Source organism: Radiomyces spectabilis (genome assembly GCF_025331425.1).
Source record: "Radiomyces spectabilis strain NRRL 2753 chromosome Unknown BYT42scaffold_9, whole genome shotgun sequence".
Taxonomy (NCBI): Eukaryota; Fungi; Mucoromycota; class Mucoromycetes; order Mucorales; family Radiomycetaceae; genus Radiomyces; species Radiomyces spectabilis.
The window spans coordinates 1,540,334-1,565,274 of NW_026251934.1; the positions used below are offsets into that span (position 1 = coordinate 1,540,334).

Sequence of the window (24,941 nt, forward strand, 5' to 3'; positions counted from 1 at the left end):
AACGAGTCTTCCTCGAAGAAAATCCAATGTATTTTGTTGTTTGATGATAGGCTCTTGTTTTATTCATGTGCAAGGATCTGGGACAACTCGTGGCAACGCGTGGAGATTGAATCGGCTTTGTCCGTTACTGTCGAGCATGCGACGGAAATACAATCAAGCAGACATCGTAACCACAAATGAAAATTGGCTAACAGCATCTGACGACCAGATGCGATCAAAGGTCATCTTTTACGTCACAGCTCATGCTCTGGAATTCGTGAAAAATAACAGTTGAGTTCATAATACAAGGAGAGTTATATAGAAGGAAGGTGAAATATGGGCGGAAAAAGATTAACCGATGATCGACCTTTAATTTTCATGGTGCATTGCAGCTGATGTTTGAGACTCCCTTATTCAGGTAGGTGTAGAGACTTTTTAAAATGCTTCTTGCCTTTTTTCTTTTCCTACTACATTACGTGTGCTGGTGCATTGTAACTCTAGTTTGTGGTTTCCGGAAACCTGGTACGATGGCAGCCGAGGGGGAGTGCGTCGCATTAGCTTTCTATGCGTCGTTCTCCTTGGTAAACTTTTGTGAGTAATCATTTTCCTGGTTATATGTCCCACGGCATATATGTGTGTGGGTGCGTGTCAAAGCGCTCTCCTCCCAAAAATTTCTTCTTTAGTACTTCTCGCATGTCTTCCAAGAGCTTTTTTTTTTTATTTTTTTCGATCGCTCTTACTTTTCTAATTGAAGTACCAAGAAAGATCAATGTCGTTGTTCTAAAAACTAATGATTCATATAAATAGTAATCTATCAGCGACACCATCGATGTCAAGTCAACGAGGAACTGTTAACTACGGGACGTTCAGGTCCCGTACGACAAACAGGATCCCGTGCACACCATCGTCCCTTGTGCTATGCCGCGTACGTGTAAGTTCGATGTTCTCAACGCTTCGGAAAGTATTCCGAAGCTGGTCTATCAGCGTCATCAGGCATGGATCTAATACCTCATTCTGCAGATCATTTGGACACGTTACACATTACCCAGGTTCGTGCACTGGGTTGTCCGCGTCCGCGGGATGAAATTTTTACTGGGCCGGGCCATTTGTTTTGACGTTTAACATTATCGGGAAACAAAGACCCGTCAGCGATTTGCAGGCAAGTTAAACCAAATCCATGTACATGATAAAATACCACATTGCTTTGCTACTTATCCATCGGAACTTGTAAATCTGACTTGTCTATTTTTACATTTTTCTCTTCCATTTGACTTGTCACATCATATCACATCAAATCTGGTTTGTTGCCATAGCGATCATCTAATCTAAACCACTTGTCTAAACATTTTCCATGATGATTTATTAGAATATTGACGCTGCGCCGTTTGAATGAATTGTAACTAACTCATGTTACGGAATAAGGCATGCCATCCATTAGATAGCAGTACAAGTACACATCGATGATTATCAGTAAAAGATATGGGCTTTTTGCTGATTCGACCTCAAATTAATCCTTTTAAATTCTCGTCGCGCAAGATAAAGACCACCTAATTCGTATGATGCTAACTGTACCATGCTTGAGCAAACGATCTGCGATCTGCGATCTGCATATTACGATCTCGTGAAATATGCAAGACCAGAATCCCGTGCTGTTGTGGGTGAGAAGTTTGAATAGGTTCTCGAACTTTACACTATTCTTTCAAATCGTCCACTGGATCGAGAACTGTCTGATCAAGCATGATAGGTCTGTAGAATGCATGTTGAAACATTCTCGAGTTTCTCTTTTTTTCTTTTTCTCTCTCAGTCTTTTTTCACGGAGCCAAACACAGGATGAAGCAGTCCATTGTTGACAGCCTTGGCCTCGGTCATCGTTAGGTAATGTTTGTGTGACAAGGACACTCTCATTGCAAGCCTGGGAGGGTTGAGAACCCGGATACTGGGTTACAAAAATAACGGAACAATAATAATACGTAGTGTTCCAAGGAAAGAATTGATTCTCGATGGCGTCCATATCATATTACCGTATATCTTCAAGGATTTACAAGGTCAACCTATGATTCAAAGAAATGAGGTCCAGTTTTTTGTCAAGAAAAAAAAAAGTGGCGAGATTTTGTTGCTGCGTTTTGATATGTCCATTGCGCCATTTGTTTATTACTTAAACCGGTCCAAGCCAAGGGTACTATCTCTCTTTTACCTTTTTTTTTCCTACATAGTTCACTTGGTGACGGATCGGATAAAAGTGCTGGGTGGCACACCACTTCTTTTTTCTCTTTTTTTTTCGGTTCAAGTCGATGAGGAACAATGGAGTTCCCAGATCAATCGGTGATGGGGCGGGACCCTTCAAAGTAAGTGATTCCATCAACTAAGCTTTCCAATTTTTTTTCTTTTTCTAATCGATCATGAAAAGAATGAACCACGAGGATGTTGTTATGATAAATGATGCGCAAACGTAAGTGATCTTAAAACAAACCCTTCGTTACTGGTTTTACTGTACATCTAGATCACTAATCGAGAATGGATTTAGTTCATTCTTACCTAATCATCCTTCCTATGAATGCGGTTGGCCTCATCCACTAGCTCCCGTTGCTGAGCAGACAAGCATCGATGAACCTTGTTTTCAGTTTGGTCCAGTCTGTATCCACGACTATCTCCATTATTCTGATTTATCGATGTAGGTTACAATCCGTATTGATACAGTACAACGGTTATAATGACCAAGTTAAACCATATTTTATGGGTAGATGCCAGCTCGACATCCAGTGTCAAATCAACCACGGGTTCTTTAAGATAGATGATCACTGGGCGTGCTATCGTCGCAACTACTTTCACATCAGTGCTACACTGGAAACCGATCGTGGTCATCAACTGCCATTTTATCATAATGGATATCTTGTTTCCGATCTATTTCTCAGTCTTCGTGCGGAAGATGTAGATGACGGGTCACCGGTAGCGATACTGCAGTTTACAAGCAAGCGAGACAAGGGTGCTCAAACGCCGGTGGCTATCCAATCCGTGATGCACGGCAACACCATTCATTACAGTCGACTTCAGTTTTCAATGGCGACGGCCAAGAACAGAAAGCGACGCAATAAGAAGCAGTATTTCCGTTTGATCGTGGAACTGTTTGCTCACCACAGCGATCGCAACTACAAGATCGCCACCTGCTGTTCCATGCCCATCATTGTCCGAGGTCGAAATCCCAGCCATTACTGCAAAAAGGAATCGATCCCTGAACCGTCACATGGCTCTGAAAGTACCGCTGCTTCCTCATGGAAAGGCAAAGCCGTGTACACGGGAACGCAGCCTTGTGAACCTTTATTCGACGAATCCGGCTCCAGTTACGACTCTTTTATCACGACCAACGGTATGGGTTCTCCCAATACCAGTTATTCCACTCATTCCAGTGATAAATCAAGACCCAGTACGCCCGTATTGCATTTTATCCATTCAAATGCCGATGACTATTCCTAATCCTCACCTATCCTCTTCTCATCTTGTATATGATCGCCATTGTATTTGTGTCAGCCCCCCCGCTAATCTGTATACTTTTGCCATCCTTTTTATCACCCTATGTATATTTTTCTCCACTAGTATTACTTGTATTCAGCGTTGTCTTTTTTTTTCTCGGATCGGAACCGTATGCCCCGAGAAAACCCCACAAAAGCTATCAAAAATTGTAACAATGGCAACTTATGTCAGATATCAACGTATCCCATTCCCCATTTCATGAAATAATGAACAAAAAAAAATAAGTGTGCCAACCACTCAAAAGGAAACATTGAAAAAAAGAAGGAAAAAAGTTCTCACACCTCCTGACTGTTATGGTCCTTTTGCCGCTTGCTTCCTTCCTCTTATGTAGTATTTTATGATGTTTTTTCTCAAAGTATAAAAACATGGATTCAAGGTCCGCAGGGTATATGGCGACTTACGACGAGCACATGGCTGCTCTAAAATATACAAGAACTGCTTTTTTTTTTTTGATAAACTGATTCTTTTGCTTTTTTCTTCTTCTTTTCTCACACCACTTTTTTCAAAAAACTTGACTTTCTTCTTTCTTTTTCCTTCCAATTGTTACTATTTTGTCTTTTTTCTCATTTCCGACCCACTGCAAAAAACAAGAAAACGATGTATGTATATAGAGACACAAAGGAAAGAAAAATATGTATTGATGAATGGAAATATGCAGAAAAAGGAAAAAAAGAGATGTGTAGGGAAATAAAATGAGGAGAGGGGGGAAAATGGGAGGAAATGAAGAAACACTATTTCTAATGGATATAGACAAAAAAAAAAAATAACAGACAACAAAGTCTAGGCAGTCATCGAAGACAGATCCTTATTCACCCATTCTTTGCTCTGCATTTGGAATAATCGCGATAATGCTCTTTGGAACGCAAACGCTTCCTCTTGACCGGAGAACAACGGGGAAGATATATCGTCGACGTTGAGATCGTCCATCATCATACGCATACCGTCTTCGATTTCGTTAGCACCTTCTTCTGCGTTGAAAATGTCCATGATATCGCTTTCGGCACTCGCAACCAACGTACAACGGGATTCATACAACGCATCGATGAAAGTGATGAATCGTCGGGCTTCGGCACGATGCTTCATTGTCATCTTTGGAATATCGGTTAACACAATGGTATGGAAATTCTTGACCAGTTCGAGATAATCCGCCGCACTGAGCGCTTTGGAACACACATCGGCAAATCGCATCCTCGCTACACCATCAGCTTGAGCCGGCACGACGAGTTTGCGCGACAAGAATTGAAGCGTCATTGGTTGCATCTTTTTATGATGACACAGTTGTTCGGTAACAGCATCAATACGATGTTGCGTATCATTGTTCAGTGGATGGAAAAACGCTTGCGACATTTCACGCTTCATTTTACGATAATCGGTACCGGAATCGAGACACAGCACGTCACACTTTTCGAGCAACATATCGATACAAGGCAAGAACGACTGACGCTGAATACCGTTCTTGTACAGTTCGGTGGGATGACGATTGGAAGTGGTCACGAGGACCACACCGTGATCAAACAGTTCATCAAACAATTTGCGCAGTAACATGGCATCGGCAATATCTGTAACCTGGAATTCGTCGAAACACAGAACATAGGCATCCTCGGCCAACTTGCTGGCAATGGGAGCCAATGGATTGCTGATACCGGGATTTGCCTTTTTCACTTGATGAATACGGACGTGAAGATCGAGCATGAAAGCATGGAAATGCACTCGTCGTTTCCGCTTGATAGGAAGACTGTCGAAGAACAAGTCCATGACCATGGTTTTGCCCGTACCCACGTCGCCATAGATATACACGGATTTGGGAATCCAATGTGTACTGGCACTGCTATTATCTGATCCGAACCAACTAGAAAACTATGAAATGAAAGCAAGCAAGTCGATGAGTTTACTGATCTCTTTGAAACGGTACGTCAAAGTCAACATTGAAATATGCTGAACCCTTGACTTTTTTTTTTCTTTTCTAAAGAAAAATCACGATGCTTCCATCGTGAGTTACCTTACCTGACCAAAAATACGCTTTGTGGTGGTTTGGACAGTATGATCTTCTGGATGATAATGTGTTAAATCATGCCACAGACGTTCGAGGTGCTTGACGACTTCTCGTTGATGATGGTCGGGGTTGACGAGACCTTTGGAAGTGATTTCATCATACTTGACCAGGGGAGAGAGAACTGATCACATAAAAGATTAAAGGTTACTGAACTGTTCTTATGGTTTTTGAACCTTGCATTTTATTTGTTATTTTACCTTTTGTTGCCTGTTGCGATGGCGATGTACGATGGGAGACATCGGGCATCAGTTTAGAAGTGGCCATGGACGAAGCATTCTGCTTTTTTTTATTGTTTGAAAAGATAGGAGAAACGCTACGCAATAGAGAAAATGCCCGCGCTTGCTGATTTGCTTGCAGTGTCGCTCGCTGTAATAACTGACGACGAGTGAGTGTGCTTGCTTGACGTAACATGATGGTTGGGAAGTGGGGGAGGGAAATCTAAAGGGAATATGGGGAGAACAAAGAAACAAAGAGAATCCCAAACTGTGGATTTTGTTTTTTCCTTGGTCGGAAGACCAGTATAAAATTTTACCCGTGATTTTACTGTGGTTGAGTCCGGGGGATGACGTTCCTCTAATGGAAAAAAATTTTCTTGCAGGGATTTCCCTCCGTCTCCCTCAACACTCCCGCATGTCATGCCTCTTTTGGTAATGATGCTTACAGAGCCCACCACGTTTTCTCACGATATTTGCCTAACTTTCATGCGCCGCTTACCATAAACTGTCTTTTACACTACTCCAATCCGTCCATTCGTGTCAACCTTGTATGGAAAATGCTCAAAGCTTATTATTGAGTTTTTTTTTTACTACACTTGTTCTTTTCATGACTATGATATCACTCGCTGCTGAGTTTTACGTGGAGGTCGACTCGTCTTGCTCGTTGGATCTTCCTTGCATCAGCTTTCGACGTAAAAGTATCTGTGACGCAATGATTTAATCAAAGAAGGTCGGATTACATCAGCTTCCCCTTCTTTACCTCGATTTGGTTCGCATCCACAAAGGTGGGCATCTTGTCGGTTGCGGTGGGTGTAGCTAATTTGGATATCCGTCGGTCGCCTTCCTCAAAAGTAAGGCCTAGATTTCTTAACGCCGCCACGCGATCGCTTCCTTTCGGCATAGGCTTGATCTGGGGCGAGAATGAGATTGAATTTTCCATTATATTAAAACACTTTTAGCTCTTCAGCTGAAAATCATGTGCAGGTAAACAAATGACTAAATGAATAAAAAATAAAGAAGAGAAAAAAAAATGATAGGAGACTTTTTTAGTAAATGATGATGATTCCGTCTTTTTCTTTGTGGTGATGTTTCCACTGATGTTTCGAGAATGGGGCATCACTGGGGAACCAAGGAAAAGAAAGAATGCTTCTCATTGGGGAAAAAACGGCAAGTCAATTAGGGTGGAAAAACCAATTTCCGTCCTTGTTAATGATCGATTTGGCCAATCACAAAGAGTTGAGAATGAAATTTGGGGATGTCGTCCAGGACCAATTGGCTAAACGACAGCATAAGTTTTCTTTAACCAAGGGTTTCATTTTTACAAATTTCATGCTTACAAGAGATCGGCTACCATGTCTGGCAGTGAGGATTCCAAGTTGACAGGAAATGTAAATTGAGCTTGATCGGGAATTGGGATGGACGGCGATTGGGTGTTGACGGCAGAGATAAAGTGGACCCGAATATCAGATAGAGGGAAATCCTGCGGCAGTTGCACTAGTGGAAAAAAAACTCGATAAGTGAGCACAACCTAGTTCAAAAAAAAAAAAAAATAACTCCCATCCAAGTGGCCTGTGACAATTTTTTTACGTGAGACAATGACGGGCGCTTCCTGTCGTGCTTTGGCGACCTTGGGTTCCGGCCGTTGTTGCACGGCTTGGCAGTGATATTCTTGAAGTTCCTGGAACAGATCCGACGGGATTTTCACGGTGAGATACAGACTGATGGAAAAAAACTCTTTATCGTCGTAACGTATCACATGGCTAAAAATAAAAAAGCATAAAAGGAAATTCCAGTGATTGATAATCGATTCGTTTGCCTTTTTCAGCCGTCGCACTTACTCATTATATTGCATGAGACATTGTTGAATAAAAGAACGTCGAAATTCAACCATCTCCGCATGCGGGAGAATGGAAGAAGGATGGCTACCAGAATTACTCACACGTCTTGTCACTGTACCGTGAGAAGGACTTCGTACGGGTTCAACCGATGCACCTGTTCTGACACTCAGAGACTCCGATCGGTCCTTGCGTTTCCAGACAAGAGATCAAAACCAATCACTTAAAACAATAGCAAAAGCCCCAAGGTTTACCTCCTCAGAATCCACCGCCATGATATCGGGTACAGAGAGTTTGCGACTGGTCCCTTGGAACAAGAGCTCTTCAATATGCTGGAGCCATTCTACGAGACACGTTTTGGCTGTGATATCCCAGTCGGTAGGCAACCAAGCTTGAGGTTCTACGTTGGGCAATGCAGCAGGATTCAAAAAGATAATGTCCGGTGGAAATGTGTAATTACTTGAATCAAACACAATTTGAGCTACGTCATGTGGAAATGCGTGAGCCACATTATTTTCGCCTTTGGCATTGGTGGACACAATTCACCTTTGACGGGATCCTGGTAGAGTGAGTGAGAATGGAATTCCACATGACAGCGATCATAGTGGAAAGGAAGTTTATGGCCAAAGTGATAGTCGGAAGTGGCAAAGGAAAAAACTCGGAGGTGATGAGGCGTGAACTTTTCCAGGTATTGAAGAGCCTCTTGCACGTATTTGTAATCCTTGCCTGAATACTGCACCATGGTCCTTTAGATACCGTATCACATCAAGGGAAACACGGAACAAAAGCCCGTCTCGAAAAAATAATAAAAAAATTTGGACCGATAGTAAATTGTTGTCTCTTGTATGATATATTACGGTTATTACCCATAGTTTCCCTTGGCCTGCCATACGAACCATTGTATCTGATATTCAATGATTATGAATGAACAACAGCTGATAACCAATGTACATTTAATACACCGTTTTGTCAATTCTTGGTTTTTCTAAATCTTGCATGTCGCATAAAAACATCGATAAAGAAATTCAACAAATAAAAAAAAGCTTTCTGCGTGGCGATTTTGACACGGTCCTTTCTACCGAGCATTTCGGCATGATAAGCTGTAGCGTCGTATCAATTATTGGATGGCCGAGACATAAAAAAAGGCATGAATGGTGGAGAATAGCGAAGGATGACATGATGATTCTCTGTCCCTGTGAGCGTCGCGGAGCATGTCAAACAGTGTCTGTCACAAACTATTTTTGTCTTTTCTTTATATTACGAGGCATGGTTGACCTCGTTCTTGTGCTTTGGCCTACATTGACAACGTTAGGGTTGACAAAGGTTGCACCGAACCTTTTTTGATTTAAGGTTAGAGTTGTTTATTTTTCTCTTGTTCTCTTTTTGTTTTTTTGATGTTCTTTTTTTCCTGATACTCCGTGTTTCGTTCCCGACAAGAGACGCCACGAATGCATGTAAAAGCCGCATTCGACACTGCTTCCCTAGGCGAGTTGGCCAACAGTGATGCATATACTTTAGTGGACGGCTATTCTTTCAATAAATATGTGATACTGAAATAAAGAATTGGATGAGGAGATAAAGACAGAAATCCGCGAAAATACAATGTTCACTCGAAATGTTTTAGATGATCTTTGGATGACCTTTTGCTGCGGTAATCTAAACTGCCTGACACCAATGGAAGTTCAAGCGATAAGCCAACCTGACTCTTCAGATACACTGACGTGCTGGTTTTAACAAACACGTTGGTAACTTAATTGATGGGTAGAACCCCAGTTCGTTTTAGACGCTGTCTTTTTTCTTTCAATTTTGCCAAATTTCAGCATAGAGAATGACAAAGTCTTGCATAAATTGATGAGCCGGTCCGTACCTTGCCTCTTTATCACTGAGAACAAACAGGAGAGTCGTGTCAAGTATCTGGGCTACGAATAGAGTTATAAGACCTATATTCTATACTCTTTGATCCCTAGGAATCCAGTTGACAACTCCAATCAAAGTTCAATTCGCAATGGAAAATGTATGGATCTTGATTAATGCTTCTTCATGAAAACTGAGGAATCTCTAGGCAGGGTGAACTCGAGTCCCAAATCGTATAAATTATCAACCAACGCGATTTCTTTGTGAAAGTGACGATTACTTTTTATGGGTGCTTTTTTTACAAACAAAATGTTTCAGTTTAAATTTGTGCAAAAACAAGGATGAATGTACATGAACGGAAATCGATAAAAAAAGACATGGAAGAAAAACAAAAAACTTTTTTTTTGTGTTCAACATGAACAACAATTCTCTAACTTGGTTCTTTTGATTGCAAACCGGGACGACTTTTTTTTTTGAGCGGTACTTCCTCTCAAGGGTGAAATGAGAAAGGCGAGATCTTTTGGTAAAATGAATGATGCGGTGCTTTGTTTTTGGTTTATGCTTGATTTACTTGAGGAACGGACAGGCACCTCTTCTATGACCGTATTTTCCGCACCATGAACTAATCAAGACACGAGAAACGTTGAGTTGCCAAGCAATGGATTGTATACCATTATGAATCACTCACCATTGACCACCACTGAGGTTGATGTCTCGAATAGAATCTCGCATTACCTCCCAGTTGGGGGTGTTATTGTTGGTATACTTGACAACAGCAGTGCAGCTGACCATGATAATTGATGATGTGTTCTTGTGGGTTTGGTGATGAGATGAGAATGGGATGAGTACAGATGCAAGAATGAAAGCTTTTGAAGCAAAAGTGACAGAAATGATGTTGAAAAAAAAAGATGCAGATAAAACGTTGAAAATGGATGAGGTGAAAATGTTGGGTGATCCTTGAAGCTTTTATACTCACATTCTAATTTTTTTTTTGGGGGGGGGGCCAAGAAAAGGAAAAGGTATTAAGGTTCGGATCCGTGTTCCGTTTTGTTCAAGGAGTCAAAAAAACACGTTTGAACTGTCAACAAATTCAGATTTTCCACACTAAAAAGAATTTAGGAATCGTGTCTTATTTGGCATGATAGGTTGGGCTTTTCCAAAAAGCACAGACTGGCACAAAGGCCATTCTGATGGCAACTGATAACAGAGTAAACAAATACACAAAACTTTCTACTTTTCACGTCCCTCAACCCGTCGTTTTATCCCCTTTTTAGTATAACCAACCGATATTTAGACTCTTTTTTTCTTTGTTTTATACTCTCATACACAGACATTGCGATTTTCGATAGTGGGAATCCATTGGCAAAAAAAAAAGCTTTACTTTTCTTGGTCCAACTTTTTCGCTTATCTGAGAAATCGGTTTCAGCCTAGTTTGCCGCCAACATCCAAGATAAATAACAAACACATCCAATGCAACCTTGTTTTCTTCTTATTTTCCCTACGTCGTTCCACTTTTGCACGTTATTCATCCAATTACACAAAAAGCAAAAGCACTATTTTTCTCCATGTCGTTCCTTTGGAATAAAGACAACTTATAACAAGCCAAACACTTTATAATTCATGTCAAAAGCTGTCGTGTCAAAATTTGTGTTTGACCGAGCGACCCGATATGTCAAAAAGATCTTTATTGTGACTTGCAGTATTCCTGTCACTCTTGGCGACCCTATCCGCAGTGATTCATTTCTTGCCATTGGTGTGCAGAACCTTCCAACCAGCTGTCGCGATGAGACAGACCGGCGGTGTTTGGTTCCGATGGCATGTATCCGGACCTTCTTTCTCACGAGTCCCAAGAGACTGAACCTCAAGGTTTCCCAAAGCCTTATATAACCGTGATTCAACACAACAAACCGTGCAAAGGATGGTCATGGCAACATTTCATGTATTAGGATGTGAAGCCATGGTAATGCATATGGGAAAAAAGTAGGACAGAGTAAAATTTTTGTTAATGATCAAACGCCTTGGACACCAACCCACATATAAGCGTGCTCTTTGTATGTTGCACAGGTATCCATTCCATTTTGCGAAAGTTGTGTCAATAAAGAAAAATTCATCGAGCCTGCCAATCAAGCCATCCACACTTTGAATTCCCGCTTTGTATACCCTGCGGTTGAACGATGGACAGACATCAAAAAGCTTATCACTCTTCAAGACAGCTCAGGAGCCATTTTCCGCCATCCGAGCACGCCACATTATCGGCGTGGGTGCATTAACGGTTTCCAATTTGCTTCCATCGCCAACTCCGATTCCCATATCTTGGGACTCGCTGCGATATGGACATGATGTATGGACGCGTAAGCAACGCAAAAAGAGATATTGATTCAGTCAGAAAAAAAAAGATTGTACATGATCCTGATCCGTGTTCAAGGAAATTTTTATCGACGCCTAAAAAGATTCCAGACTTTTCCGGATCAACCAAAGTTTCGCACTACAATCAAATAGACTTTTTTATGTGTTTGTTTTTTTTGTTGTTGTGATGGAGGGCGGATTCCGTTGCTTCCGCCTTGATGGTAAAGAACCTTAAAATCAAGATGATCAACCACACCACATGGTGTGATGGGCAAAAGAAGTTCCAGGAAATCCCCTTCTCCCCCCAGGCTCACTGATTTACGATTTTTGGAATCTTTCATGGTCAGTGCTCTTTTTTCTGACCAGGTTTCAGACCAAACGTTGCGTGGCCTTGGTGAATGTGAATCATTTTTTCAACCGTCACAACCAAAAACCCGCATGACAAATCTGACAAATCGATGTGTCATGTCGAAATTCTTTTCCCGCAATTTCAAAATCATCATCCCCATCGCAGGAAAATCCCCCATTCTGGCTTTTAAAAAAGAAGAGCATGTTGCTTCGTCCGCTCTTTACTCTCTCTGCAAGACTTCATCTTTTTGTAAGAACCATGTCCACAAACACCAAACCTCAAACCAATATCTTGAACTGGGCCAGCAAAGACGGCGAATTCCGTCGTCAGCAATCCGTGTTTCGCGATGTCATTGTCGACCAACCCGATGCCAAATTCCAACCCGAAAAGTAAGCTGCGTTATTCCCAAAGAAAACCAAAAAAACAAAACCCTCTGACCACAATATACCATGGAAACAGAGACCGTTACCACCTTTATATTAGCTGGGCGTGTCCTTGGGTAAGTGCCAACAAAAAAATGAATTCTATGCTCCCTCGTGCAGAGAAGGAATAACCATAAAAGCTCACCCCCCGTCTGCAATGATATAGGCTCACCGTACAGCGATTGTCCGTGCATTGAAGGGTCTGGACGAATTTATCGGTTTATCTGCCGTCGACTATCTGATGCTCGATAAAGGATGGTAACCGATCGCGCGCCTTATTTTTCCATCTATTTTTAGAAACAAGTCTTAACATTGACGATGTCCAAATTAGGAAATTTTCGTCAAGCGAAGAGTGTCCTGGGGCCATCCCCGACAATATCAACCATGCCAGCTACTTGCGCGATTTATACTTCAAAGTGAATCCAAACTATGAAGGACGATTCACTGTCCCCGTTTTATGGGATAAGAAACTCAACACCATTGGTAAGAAGTAAAAAAAAAAAAAAGAAACTGTGACTCGAATATGCTCAATTTTTTGTTATGTTCACAGTGAACAACGAAAGTTCGGAAATCATCCGCATGTTCAACACCGCTTTCAACAAGTTCCTGTCCGAAGACAAAAAGGCTCTGACGTTCTATCCGGAAGATTTGCAAAAGGATATTGATGAGATTAATGACTGGATCTACAACGACATCAATAATGGTGTCTACAAGAGTGGTTTTGCCACAACTCAAGAAGCCTGTATGTCCTTATCTTTTTGTGTTGTTGGTTCACCATAAACCGTATCTCACCTTTGTTTTTTGTTAGACGAAAAGAATGTGGTGCCACTGTTCAAGTCACTGGATCGTGTGGAGGAGATACTTTCCAAAAACGAGTTTTTGGTCGGAAAGCGATTCACAGAAGCTGATATTCGCTTGTGGACCACCATTGTGAGGTAACGTCAATATAAACAAATTAGGGAACCATCATTTCATCATCAACTGACTTGTCTTTTTTTTTTTTTCTCATCAGATTCGATCCTGTTTATCACGGTCACTTCAAATGTAACATCAAGGGCATCGAAAAGGACTATCCTCACATCCTGAAATGGGCACGAAAGATCTATCAAATGCCCAACGTTGCTGGCACCGTCAACTTGGAACATATCAAAAAGCACTATTACATGTCTCACCGTCAAATCAACCCCACCCAAGTCGTGCCCATGGGCAATGGTCCCGACCTCTCTGTTCCTGTCTAAGCTTTGTCACTTGATGGTTTTTTTTTTCGCCTTTTTGTGTGTTATACTTCACATCAATAATAAAAAAGGAAGACTTGTCGTCCACTGAACTGTTACTCAAAGAAATAATGGGGACGTTGGAAAGATGCTGACATGTGTATTTTGCCTTTGTATGTTTGTGGTTTCTTTTTCCGACAGTGAAATTAAACTTCTCTTGTTGAAAAGTCCTTTAAACACCTTCGAGCTGTTGTTCAAATTCCTCCATCTCCGCCTTGGCAGCCTCGTACTTGGTTTCCAACTCTGCATTCTTCTTATCCCACGTGGCTACCTCTTGTTGAAGCTTGACGGTCTTCTTGTCAAGTTGTTCAAAACGCAAGTCGGCCTCACGGTAACTAGTCGCGAATAAAACAGAAGCGTCAATATACATACCGTGCAACAACCTCACAACGTGTACGATATAAATCCAGACACCATCTTCAGATGGGGAAAGCGTCATCATGGCCATCAAGGCAGCCACGGCGACGAAAAGAAAAAGGTCTCCCCTCCCCCCTTGTTTTTACAGTCCTAACTTACTTTGCGCTAGCTTCTTTGAGATCGGCTTCGGCTTTTTCAAGTTGCTCTTCCAATAACTTTGCTCGTTCTTGAAGATCGGCAATCTCGTTGTCTTTAGCATCATGTTCTTCCTGGAGCTGAGTCACTTTGATATCCAACTCTTCCACACGCTTGGTGGCGGCCTCAGCTTCGGCACGCAAGGTGGTCATTTTCTAAGTAACGAACAGTTTCAGAACAAAGAACCCTTCATGTTATCCCCCTACCGGTGGCACCGGTGGTTACCTCTCTAAACTTTTCCATGGTAATAAGGTGTGATAAGCAAACGAGTTCGTTTGGTGAGTGAGAAGAGAAAAAAGAAAGAGAAAAAAATAAAAAAGAGGCACAAGAGCGAAACTTATTTTTTCATCAAATGGGCGGTGCGGAGTAAGAAAATGCAACATTCATTTGGGCTTGGTGCAAATCGCGTTGCCCACACCTGATTCCTCATGAATCGCTGACCTTGTTTCTGTAAAGCGGGACCGGCACTTTACTTCCCGCAGAGTGTGGAAACCTGCCAAATTCATTCATCTTGCTTGCTTCTGATCATGAATATCTTGCCTCACAAAAGGTATTTGCAACACTAATCCTTTTCGTGAGACACTGATATTCCAACCGTTATTGTTTTTAGCTGGCATGTCTACAACAGGAAAAACATTGAAAAGGTCCGAAAGGACGAGGCTAAAGCGAAACAAGAAGAAGATGCTAAACGGGATCGAGTCATAAAAGCAGTAAGTGTCTGCACAGCATCGTCAGCTGGTAGTTAATTTAACCAATGGAGTTAAAATAGGAAAGTGAAGCTCGATTAGAATTATTACGACATCGTGCAACGGGGAGACAGAGCAGTGACGATGCAGCTTTGGTTCCTGCTTCATCCACAGCAGGTTTCCGATTGTTTGATGATCTGGAAACGGTAGGCATTTCTGATCCGATGAAAGTGATGTATTGTCTGTGCAGTATGACTCACAGCTACGACAGAATGCGGAAAATGAAGAACGCAAAGCAGAAGAAAAAGCCAAGGATGAAAAATGGAATCGACAGATTACCATGTATCTCGATAAAGACGTGAAAGGTGAGCCTGGTACAATTTTGAGAGAGCCATTGAATAGTCTCATTGATGGGTGATTGAAATAGATACCGATACTCCCTGGTATGCAGGTCGACCCAAGGAAGATGAAAAATACATTGATAAACATGTAAGGCGATATGTTCGTCATGAAAACAATCCGAAGAAAAGGTACTTTTTTTTTTTTTTTTTTGCATGGATTAGCAAGCAAGGTTAGCGGTCTTATGAATATGGCATTTCATGCATTTTAGACGAAGAGAGCCGGTGAAAATTAGCGAAGATCCTTTGGCCACTGTGCGTCACCATTTGGCTAAAAAAGATAAGCACTCTCACAAAGAATATAAAGAGAAGGATAAGAAGAAGAAAAAGAGCGAGGTAAAAGATGCGACCAATAGATAGTAATCTCTGCGTGTGGCAGATCTACTAATGGACGTGTATCTAGGACAAATCTTCTTCGCCTTCATCGTCCTCCTCCTCCATTGAAGCTTTGCGTGCTCAGCGTCTGGAACGCGAACGCAAGGAACGAGCACGAGCAAGAAGTATGGTATTTGGCATTACTGAGCCGGAGCCGAAGCCAGAATCAGCAGGACGCTACAGCTCCCAATACAATCCATCTGAGACGGCGGATGCGAGACGGCACAAAAGACGACGATAACTTTTTAATCTCGAGGAAACGGTTTTTCTGTTGGATCGAATGGTTCTTGATCCACCCCACTCTTCTTTTGTCCAGTTTTGATCCTTACTGACACGAACAATACCATGGGTCATCTCCACTCCGCAGTTGGGCATATGCAAAAAGACACAGCGGTCATTAAGAAGGAAGCAAGAATATTGTACTATACATGATGTAGCAGAGTTGTTGTTGTAGCAAAGCTTTGTCACGCTTTTATATTTTTTTTTTGATGAAACAAAAAAGACGAATAAGATAGGAAGGGTTTGCACTTCATGAAAAAGAGAACTTGAGGGAAACAAGTCACTTGTGTGCCTGGCCAGCTGCCATTGAAACTGCCTTTTTGCTCTGTTCATCGTGTTGGTCCCCATGCGTGAAATTATTACCTTACAATTAGGCCAAGCAGCCAATTTTGTTGGAACTCACTTTTGGAATGCTCAGGTAAAACTCTTGGTCAACTTTTTACATCGTCAATCGCTTAATACCCCCGCTTCTTTTCATGTTAGGAAGAGTATTTCGATTACGGCAATGGTGATAATAAGCCCAAGGAAATCAATCATGATATCCTTTATCGAGTTGGCTTGACCCCGAATGTAAGTGATTTAATGTGGCGGCATAACTGGGCTGGATATTGATGCAAACGCTGGTTGATAAAGGGAATGGAGACGTATACTCCGCGTGTCCTCATTTACGATCTGAAAGGCGCCTTTGGATCGTTGCAGAAATACAACAAGCTTTTCATCGGCGAAGCAAACGAGGCCGATCAGGTGCCATGGTAAGAGACTGCTGCTTCGGGTTATTCTTTTAAACTCTAGGTGATTCGAAAATATCGTCTGCTTTTTCTAGGGAAAATGGGATCAACGCCGTCGCCACGGATGTGAGGGAGAAGAATCGATATCAGCAGGAATTAGATCGATTAGACGAGGTTTGAGCCTACAAAAAGAGTGTTGATGAACTGTCTGAATATTCATGATAATGATGAGAAAATAGAATACAAGCAACGCTATGGATCTAGATGTGGCCGCGCAAATGCTGGATACCACAGTGACCACGTGGTCCGATTATAATCGCATCTTTTACCATCCTCGTTCAGTTAACACAATTCAGACGCATACTGCAGAAAACCCTTTACATCCTTTCAATGTCTACTCTGCGGGACGCCAAGCGTATGACGATAATGAAAAGGAAACCGACATTTTTGATGATAATTTCCGCTTCTTTGCCGAAGAATGCGACCAGCTCCAAGGTTTCCAATTACTTACGGGGATCGATGACGCGTTTGGTGGATTCGCAGAAGGATTGCTGCAAGATATTCGAGATGAATTCCCGAAACTTGCCATACTTACCTATGGTATATCCTCCAATACTCCTTCTTCCGATGTGAGTTTTTTTCGTATATTCGCAAAAAGGAACCCTATTGACATGAATCTACTAGCGAGCCCGTCAGAAGAAAGCCCTGAGTCATGCCTTTAGTCTGGCTCGATTATCCCCTCTCTCTTCTCTGTACGTCCCGCTAAGAACGCCCCAACGAATCAACAGTCCTTATTTGCATGCCAATGTAAGCTAGCTCCCCCATTCCATTCAGTAAGATGTCTAGCCTGTTGATGACGACCCTCTCTAGTGTGAATCCCTGTACCATACAAGCGCCATTCTCTCTGCCGCCATTGAAACCGCTTCTTTACCCTACCGATTGAAAAAGAATGGATTATCGTTAACCGACAGTATAGCGTTGCTCAACCGCCAACAACCGACACGGTTAGCTGGCCTCACAGTGTCTTTACCTGTGCCTGTACAGGAACAAGCCAACAAGGCCACACTCGACCCTTGCTTGCTTGACCTTACGATCCAAGCTCCCCAACAACAGATGCGTGAAGATGTTACGGGAGAAGTTGTCGTCCTTCGTGGCATTCCAAACTCAAGGTATATACCAAATAAGTCTTTCTGTGCCAGATCTACTGACTAGAGGTAACAGAATGGATTACGAGGACAATATTGAACAGGCATGCTCGAGTTTCAAGCATGAGCATTCCCCTTTTCACTATCGATCGGTTATTGACGCACCTTATCCGATTGCCGAATCCTTCCCTCGGTTCTTTGATTCGTCTATTGGTGCCGATGGTTTGATGTAAGAAGACACACAAAGTACATGGCATGGATTGATCACCCATTGATTTTTTTTTTTTGCAGTGAATCCACGAAATCATTGATGCCACCTCACTCAGTGCCTGCATTATCTCGACTGTATAATGGAGACCGTTTGGGTGCTGTAGTTGAAGACATGGTTCAGTCATTGAAGGGCATCTCTTTCAAGGACCATTTTGAATACGCAGAAGGCGACTACGGGTTTGGATCCGAGGATTATGCAGAGATGAAGGAGACTTTAATCACATTAGCGGATGGATACAGACAGGATGATGGAATGATGTAAATAATAGAAAATGAAAGTATATAAAGTACAAGGTTGTTGTATGCAAAAAAGGTGTACCATCAGACAAGGCAGGATGCCCAAATCCAGTTGGCAGGAGGGGAAGGAGTTACCCACGTAGGTGGTATCTTTTGTTCAAGGGACGAAATGCTATTGGGATCTTGGTGATCATCATGGATTAAATATTGATCCCAATGCTTGCGTACGCGACGTAAACTGTCTGGATGTTGAAATGCTTGCCTCCAGTATCGGTAGGCGGACTCATCCAATGGGGCGTCGGTCCAATGATCCAGCGGGTCAATAGTCAATGGAGATGTTGAGTGGTCGTCGTCTACCCAAGGTTTTTCTTCTTCCGTCTTTTGCGCCTCGGCATCGTGCCATGCTTTGACCTTGTTAAAGAAGGCGTTGCCTTGATCGGCAAAAAAGCGGCCTGCAAACCTACGCGTTCAGTCATTGTTGTTCTCGTATTTGCGGTTCGCGTTTCTTACCTTTGCTTTCTAGCCTTTTCCGTCTTAGATCGCGCAACTGCGTCAATCGTTGCAAAAGACGTGAAAGCTCCTTGATCCTCGCATGGGTACTATTGCGCTTCTGTTTTTCTCGTTCTTCCTGCTGCTGTTTGTCTTGTTGTTGCTTTTTTTGGAGTTCAAAAAAAAAAAAAGATCAGCAAATGGAGTAGACGAGAAAATAAATGTCATTTTGGTCTACCTTTTTGCGGATTTCGTTTTCATTCATGTTCTCGATACGCCAGCAGTCCAATTCTTTCTGAAGCTTTTTCAAACGTCGTTGTCTTTCGTCACGTTTGCGCTGTAATGTCTTGATATGCCGTTTCCGCCAAGCCTACAGCGCATTTTATCAGTCGGGACCGTTATGGGTGAATAATTTAAAACGTTGACTTGCCTTGTGTTTGTTCAGCCTTTTCAGCTTGACGGCAATGCGATCAAGGTACTCTGAGTGGTCCAACTGACGGACAATGTCCTCCAATGCCAGCTAGCAAAAAAAAAAAAAAAGGACGGAATTGGATTGAGCTACAGCCATTGCGGTTGGGGGTTTGTCAATTTCGAGAAGCGTGTTTACCAGAGATGCTTGTACGTCAGCAGGAATAGTCGCTTCACTGGTATTGCTGGCGGTTTCCGATGGTTGTTCTTGGTTCGTGTTTGTCAGCGAGCTGCAAAGTGTATCACTCAGGTCCATGGCTTTCACCAATTGCTCTTTGACGTAGGTAATGCTAACACATGGCGACGTTGAGGGTGGTGGTTCATTTTCAGCATGCATTGGAGGATAACCAAAAAAGCAAAAAAGTTGGAATCCCAAACTAAAGAATAATAAAATTCTTTTGGGACAAAAAACAAAGAATACCGCAGATGTTTTGGTGACTTTTTCTTTTTTTTTTTGTATGTTGCGTTTATTGGATGAAGTAAATGTAATAAGAATGAATGATGAGAAAAAGAAAAAGATGACATGCTTGAATTTATACAGTAGGTTTAGGAGTTATTTTTTACAGTTTGTATGATAAAAAGTTGATAGTGCAAATGAATACCAGTTTATGCAGTTTAGATATAAGGCAATAAACAGCACACTCTTGACTGCACCGGTTTGCGTAAATTTCCATGACCTGGTGTTGAATGGTTGGTATGATACGGAACAGTACTGCAAGAAAAACAAAAAGACAGAGGGAAGTTGGGATGGCTCGAGCGTGAGTCGTTTACAGGCGGGCGGGGGTTTGCGGCGGTGGGACAACTTTCAGCATTCCATTAGAGCAAGGAACAAGTCGATGATGCTTGTGTATTTGAAAGGAAGCGATTCGCTGTCGTCGTCAACTCGTTGCTTCAAAGCGTAGAAATACATTCGTTAATGAAATAGAGTACAAGTAGAAGAGTAGAATAAATAGAATGAAACGGGTTGGCTCTCTTGAGCTTATAAAAAGACTTGGTTTTTTTTCAACTGTTTCAACATCTCGACTGCGGCCGCATAGCCGAAAAGCCCCGCTTTGGCCGATAGTCTTCCTCTTTCCTATTTTGGACATTGAAACATTTGCCATCGCAATTCCCCTGTCTCAACTGTCCGTATACGCTTTTTTCTGTTTGAATCACAAAGCATCAACTGATATTATTAAAAGTGGAAAAAGATGATTTGCCGAAATGGATGTTAGTGTACTGGCGAATGACGTGTGTATAAATAGAGAAAGCGAAGCGTGTGTGCAATGAAAAAAATAGGGAAATCTTGGAGAAAAAAAATCGTAGATTGCGCGAGTGCTTTATAAAGCAGGGCCTTGGCTTCGAGGTTTGAGTTGAACGGCATCGTCATCAAATTCATCGTCGTCGAGGAATCCAGAGCCGTTATCATGCAGCAAGGTGTTGATGTGGCGGTCTTCTTCATCTTGCTGTTGACGGGCCACTTCGGTGTAGCCTTGTCGGGAGGCCGTGGAAGGATCATAATTCGACAGTCTTTCCCACAGTGCAATGAGCAAAAACGACCATAAGAAGACGGCAAAACCAAACGATAGTAAAATGTTGCTGTACGAACTGATGTCGACACCAATTATCGACAGATAACCCAACTGTTCCTCTGTCGATCCCATAAAAAGCATTCCAGAGAGCATCAATGTCTGGACAAAGAAGGAAAATACCATTGTCAGTCCCATGTCACTTAATACAATCATGATGACTTACCAAAGGTGGCAGATATTGCCAAGGGGTAATGCTAAAATCGCCTTCTTTCCAGACAAAGCAAATTTCAATGATACGGCTGAGTCCACCGGCCATCAACATGTAGCCAAAGTATGAATGGATCTGGCCGCTGTTAGGAACGTGCTGCGCGTGGCCCTAAACGTCTGAATCAGTATATTGCCAACTTTTTTTTTTCCGTCTTTGTCCCACCTGGAAAGCCACGGCCGTCAAAATAATCAATACGGCTGGTACGACCGTACGTTTACCGTTTCGGCTCAACACGATGCCCACCATACCAGCGATCCACCAGATGATACCCATGGATGTGTGCTGATAGTCGCCGTGATTCCATTCCTGACCCCATCTTTTCGAATTCTCGATAAGTAATTACCATTATTAGGCCATTGGATGGGTGCTTACCGATGTTCGGTAAATGTATTGACGATACCCCAAAGCATGATAACCCAGCTATCGTACCATTCGGGGCTTTTTTGTTGCCGAAGTAACCAGGGCCCACCCACACGCAACGATAACAATAACAAGATGCCGTAAGCGACAAACGATGATCCCATGATAAAATGGGCCAGACATTGTCCCGTGTGGTCTATGAATGTTGGTGGGTTTTAGCATCTTTTTTTTTGTGCCCTCACTTTTTTTTTTCTCTTCCGGGCGATTACCTCCGTAACAAAATCCGAGACTGGCAATGACGCCAAGCATGATTTGGACATAACCTACAATAGGCACAGAGATACCACAGTAGCGATGCAATAATTTGAATGCCGGTCGAATACGGCCATGGATTCCTTTTTCCAAGTGCAGTTTCAGGTAAACACCGGCGCAGAACTGGATAACGATGGCCCAAATCACAATGTAAGCAAACCAGCGATGAGCAATATGAGGTTCCTAGGGGGAATAAAAGAACGTGCGTAAGTATACACAACGGAGCCTTGCCATGCTGTTTTTCATCATTACATAGTTGCGTCCTGAATGCGCGTGCGCAAGAAAGTATCCGGCTACAAAGGTAGCAGTGGCCAGGATCTGGACAGGGACATGCCATTTGTTTTTCACCAACCCAAGTACCAGGCCGAGTGGATACATGAATCCAAAAGCTATGCAAAAAATTAAATGTTTAGGACCGTGCGTAACTTTTTTTTGATTATGCTGTAGCCTAGGATATACCGGCAATCATGGATACCATGTGAAGCGTCATGATGGTGCCGATGGGTTCGTTGGTGGCGGCGTACTCCGAGAATAAGGCGGGATCTAGGTTATGACTGTGACCCATGCCACTGGCATGTTCATGACCGTGTTCGTGTTCATCCATGACCGATAAAGAAGGCTAACTGACAGTGTAAGTAGAATGAAAAAAAAAGGCCCAAAAGGGGAGAAAAAGGGGGGGGAGGAGCGGGCAAAGATATGAACAATGGACAGCGGGGCACGGGAAATTGGGATTCCGAAAAAATAACAAGGATGAGAAATGAAGTTTGATCCTCCGCACGGTTAAGAGAGAGAGAGAGAATAGCGGGGCCGCACGCACAAGGAATAGTTTTTGCTCATACAACTCAAACCTTTCTCTTGTCATTTCGCTTTGTGACACGCTACTCTTTTTTTCTCTCTGTGCAAACACCCTTTTTCTTTTTATTTTGCTTCCCTTGTCTTTGCTTATCTTTCTTTTCTCTCTCTTTTTTTTTTTCTTGTGCGTCTTCACGTGTTCAACTTAACTCGCTACTTCTATTTTTTCTCTTTCTTCTTTTTTTCCTTTTCACCGTCCTCCTGTTGTGCCTGATTCCCTTTTTTCCTTCATTTCAATGCAACGATGACCAAGAAACTTATTGCGGTGGATCTATTTTTCCCAGAAACGGTACAGTTTTTTGGTCCTATGCAAGAGAAACACTGCAGTTATCCAAAACGACAAAAAGTACGGGGAAAACTAAGACTCGTGGCTTCACGACCGACCAAACTTCAGTCCATCGAGATCAAGTTTAAAGGTCACTCTCATCTCACTTGGCGCGATCCTTTAAAAGCCCACTTTATCGCTCAGAAAATGCACGCCTGGAAAACGTTACGCAAATCAAAAAGCATTCTCCTCCAAGATGCAACACTACCTGCTGGTGTCACGGATTTAGGTTAGGAAAAAAAATTGGAACAAGGTAAATGGATGACCCGAAAGACACAAATCATATTCACGTCCTTTTGTCGACATGGTGATGGCAGGTTTCGAAGTAACGATTCCTGGGTACTTGTGTCCCAGTTTCAAATCGGAGTTCTTGGAGATCCAATATCTCATCACGGCCAAGATCCTGGGATGCGGGAAATTTGCAAAGGAGACCCATATTGAGCGACCCGTGCAAATTCATAAAACGCTGTTACCCAAACATGTGGCTCAGGGTCAAACCCTCGGTTACCAGGTTCCCAAAGTCATCATGCACGGTGAACGACCGGCCAACATGAAATGGGAATTCAAAGTGCCCACTTGGGTGTGCCTCGAAAATGATGCGGGCATCGAATTCGTGGGCAACCTGCAAAGTCTCGCAGACGTGCCTTTGGAAATCACAAGAATCGAAGTCGACGTCATTCAGGAAGAACTGTATCGCTACGATATAAGGTAAGCTCCACCCTGGAGATCGTACCTTTTTTTTTGGGGGGGAAACAAAGCTCTGAATTCAATTGGGGGCCATGGTTTTTGTTATATAGTGATGACGAGTTTCAAGGCACCAAACGGCATTTAATTGTGTGTTCCAACCAACCTTCTATATACCTGCATCCGCCTCTCAATACATCGATTGCTTTTTCATTCCCTCTTCAGACGATCCTAGATACTACCAAATACCGATTACGACGAGTGAAATCCGTGCCACTGCAGCCGACCATTCACGACGACCATTTCTATTTAATGCCCGACATCAAGAGCACCATTACCAGAGGACGATTGACTTATTCGCTGGAATCCCCCTTTTTACAAATTCGACATTACATTCGCGTGCTGATTTATTACGATTTGGATGAACGGACCGTGATCCCGCCCATTTGCATCGGCTTACCCTTTGCAGTGACTCGCCAAATCACACTATTGGATAACAATGCCGACGGTTTGCCTTCGTACCATAGTGTGACCCGTGACGGAGAACGATTACCGCACTACACCGTGGATGAGGCTCACGAAACCGAGCAAGAGGATGAAGAGGAAAACGAAGAAGGAGAAGGACGCGGTTGCGCGGGACAGGAACCACTGGATCCGACGCAACCTCCACCGAATCGACACCCTGCCGACCCCCCACCTAATTCAGCCAATGGATCCACGGCCCGCCGACGGAAACGTGCAGCACAAATGGTCGTTCAGGAACGTACCCTGGACAATTTCTGGATTTTAACGAGTCACTAAATCCCGCCATCTTTTCCTTCACTCTGACTGCATTGCTCTGCACTGCATTGCATCGTCGACTTTTAAAATTTATAAATTGTTCCTTGTATGTAACAGGATCAAATAATGGCTCGGATCATCCCTTCTATTTAATACTTTTGCGAACGCTGATTCTCTCATCAATGGAGGATAATTCATGCTGCATCTCTGTTCACAGACGACAAAATGTGGTTATAGCTCAAAAAGAGCAAGTCAAAGTTTTAATGTACCTCGAGGCACTATGATTTGTCGCGTAGAGACACCCCGCCCAATCATCATTCATCATGTGGATGAATGAGGCCGCAGTACTGTAGACAGCAATGGATGC

General features: G+C 42.7%; 12 protein-coding genes across 12 annotated transcripts; 6 read left to right on the plus strand and 6 right to left on the minus strand.

The window, feature by feature from the left end:
- Positions 1-340: 340 nt before the first annotated feature.
- BYT42DRAFT_577216 (uncharacterized protein) lies at positions 341-1,558 on the plus strand. Its single transcript, XM_051569142.1, has 4 exons — positions 341-570; positions 787-910; positions 1,000-1,138; positions 1,293-1,558. Exons 1-3 carry the CDS (start codon positions 420-422, stop codon positions 1,061-1,063), a joined length of 339 nt encoding a protein of 112 aa, XP_051421938.1. The 5' UTR covers positions 341-419; the 3' UTR covers positions 1,064-1,138; positions 1,293-1,558.
- Positions 1,559-2,378: 820 nt separating this feature from the next.
- BYT42DRAFT_615808 (uncharacterized protein) lies at positions 2,379-3,450 on the plus strand (the record flags this gene model as incomplete). The annotated part of the gene is made up of 3 exons (XM_051571999.1): positions 2,379-2,428; positions 2,504-2,650; positions 2,721-3,450. The coding sequence occupies 3 exons, from the start codon at positions 2,379-2,381 to the stop codon at positions 3,448-3,450; spliced, it is 927 nt and encodes a 308-aa protein (XP_051421939.1).
- Positions 3,451-3,987: 537 nt separating this feature from the next.
- BYT42DRAFT_577229 (AFG1-like ATPase-domain-containing protein) lies at positions 3,988-6,062 on the minus strand. The gene is made up of 4 exons (XM_051569143.1): positions 5,758-6,062; positions 5,512-5,681; positions 4,166-5,364; positions 3,988-4,106 (listed from the first exon to the last, which is right to left on the minus strand). Exons 1-3 carry the CDS (start codon positions 5,969-5,971, stop codon positions 4,288-4,290), a joined length of 1,461 nt encoding a protein of 486 aa, XP_051421940.1. The 5' UTR covers positions 5,972-6,062; the 3' UTR covers positions 3,988-4,106; positions 4,166-4,287.
- Positions 6,063-6,411: 349 nt separating this feature from the next.
- On the minus strand, positions 6,412-6,676 carry BYT42DRAFT_615810 (uncharacterized protein; the record flags this gene model as incomplete). Its single annotated transcript, XM_051572000.1, has 2 exons — positions 6,412-6,477; positions 6,536-6,676. The coding sequence occupies 2 exons, from the start codon at positions 6,674-6,676 to the stop codon at positions 6,412-6,414; spliced, it is 207 nt and encodes a 68-aa protein (XP_051421941.1).
- Positions 6,677-7,028: 352 nt separating this feature from the next.
- BYT42DRAFT_577245 (uncharacterized protein) lies at positions 7,029-8,830 on the minus strand (the record flags this gene model as incomplete). The annotated part of the gene is made up of 4 exons (XM_051569144.1): positions 8,157-8,830; positions 7,865-8,091; positions 7,614-7,798; positions 7,029-7,535 (listed from the first exon to the last, which is right to left on the minus strand). Coding segments are annotated over exons 1-4 (835 nt in total), but the record flags the coding sequence as incomplete, so codon positions are not given.
- A 3,291-nt stretch (positions 8,831-12,121) lies between these two features.
- On the plus strand, positions 12,122-13,928 carry BYT42DRAFT_577254 (glutathione S-transferase). Its single transcript, XM_051569145.1, has 7 exons — positions 12,122-12,548; positions 12,619-12,658; positions 12,748-12,839; positions 12,913-13,064; positions 13,132-13,323; positions 13,390-13,516; positions 13,594-13,928. The coding sequence occupies exons 1-7, from the start codon at positions 12,361-12,363 to the stop codon at positions 13,817-13,819; spliced, it is 1,017 nt and encodes a 338-aa protein (XP_051421943.1). The 5' UTR covers positions 12,122-12,360; the 3' UTR covers positions 13,820-13,928.
- On the minus strand, positions 13,929-14,729 carry BYT42DRAFT_577258 (uncharacterized protein). Its single transcript, XM_051569146.1, has 3 exons — positions 14,633-14,729; positions 14,372-14,562; positions 13,929-14,190 (listed from the first exon to the last, which is right to left on the minus strand). Exons 1-3 carry the CDS (start codon positions 14,648-14,650, stop codon positions 14,028-14,030), a joined length of 372 nt encoding a protein of 123 aa, XP_051421944.1. The 5' UTR covers positions 14,651-14,729; the 3' UTR covers positions 13,929-14,027.
- Positions 14,730-14,934: 205 nt separating this feature from the next.
- Positions 14,935-16,107, plus strand: BYT42DRAFT_615814 (uncharacterized protein; the record flags this gene model as incomplete). The annotated part of the gene is made up of 7 exons (XM_051572001.1): positions 14,935-14,957; positions 15,018-15,117; positions 15,177-15,299; positions 15,365-15,458; positions 15,521-15,623; positions 15,704-15,827; positions 15,895-16,107. 7 exons carry the CDS (start codon positions 14,935-14,937, stop codon positions 16,105-16,107), a joined length of 780 nt encoding a protein of 259 aa, XP_051421945.1.
- A 306-nt stretch (positions 16,108-16,413) lies between these two features.
- Positions 16,414-18,834, plus strand: BYT42DRAFT_415801 (tubulin domain-containing protein). The gene is made up of 8 exons (XM_051563462.1): positions 16,414-16,715; positions 16,779-16,897; positions 16,969-17,047; positions 17,113-17,502; positions 17,558-17,680; positions 17,744-18,042; positions 18,095-18,247; positions 18,310-18,834. The coding sequence occupies exons 2-8, from the start codon at positions 16,782-16,784 to the stop codon at positions 18,548-18,550; spliced, it is 1,401 nt and encodes a 466-aa protein (XP_051421946.1). The 5' UTR covers positions 16,414-16,715; positions 16,779-16,781; the 3' UTR covers positions 18,551-18,834.
- On the minus strand, positions 18,559-19,916 carry BYT42DRAFT_577271 (uncharacterized protein). Its single transcript, XM_051569147.1, has 5 exons — positions 19,622-19,916; positions 19,445-19,534; positions 19,253-19,384; positions 19,036-19,177; positions 18,559-18,977 (listed from the first exon to the last, which is right to left on the minus strand). The coding sequence occupies exons 1-5, from the start codon at positions 19,817-19,819 to the stop codon at positions 18,610-18,612; spliced, it is 930 nt and encodes a 309-aa protein (XP_051421947.1). The 5' UTR covers positions 19,820-19,916; the 3' UTR covers positions 18,559-18,609.
- An 822-nt stretch (positions 19,917-20,738) lies between these two features.
- Positions 20,739-22,743, minus strand: BYT42DRAFT_415689 (uncharacterized protein). The gene is made up of 7 exons (XM_051563461.1): positions 22,409-22,743; positions 22,186-22,322; positions 21,891-22,116; positions 21,634-21,817; positions 21,424-21,577; positions 21,217-21,369; positions 20,739-21,152 (listed from the first exon to the last, which is right to left on the minus strand). Exons 2-7 carry the CDS (start codon positions 22,309-22,311, stop codon positions 20,802-20,804), a joined length of 1,194 nt encoding a protein of 397 aa, XP_051421948.1. The 5' UTR covers positions 22,312-22,322; positions 22,409-22,743; the 3' UTR covers positions 20,739-20,801.
- BYT42DRAFT_577278 (uncharacterized protein) lies at positions 22,704-24,752 on the plus strand. Its single transcript, XM_051569148.1, has 3 exons — positions 22,704-23,339; positions 23,428-23,818; positions 23,908-24,752. The coding sequence occupies exons 1-3, from the start codon at positions 23,030-23,032 to the stop codon at positions 24,593-24,595; spliced, it is 1,389 nt and encodes a 462-aa protein (XP_051421949.1). The 5' UTR covers positions 22,704-23,029; the 3' UTR covers positions 24,596-24,752.
- The last annotated feature ends 189 nt before the right edge of the window (positions 24,753-24,941 follow it).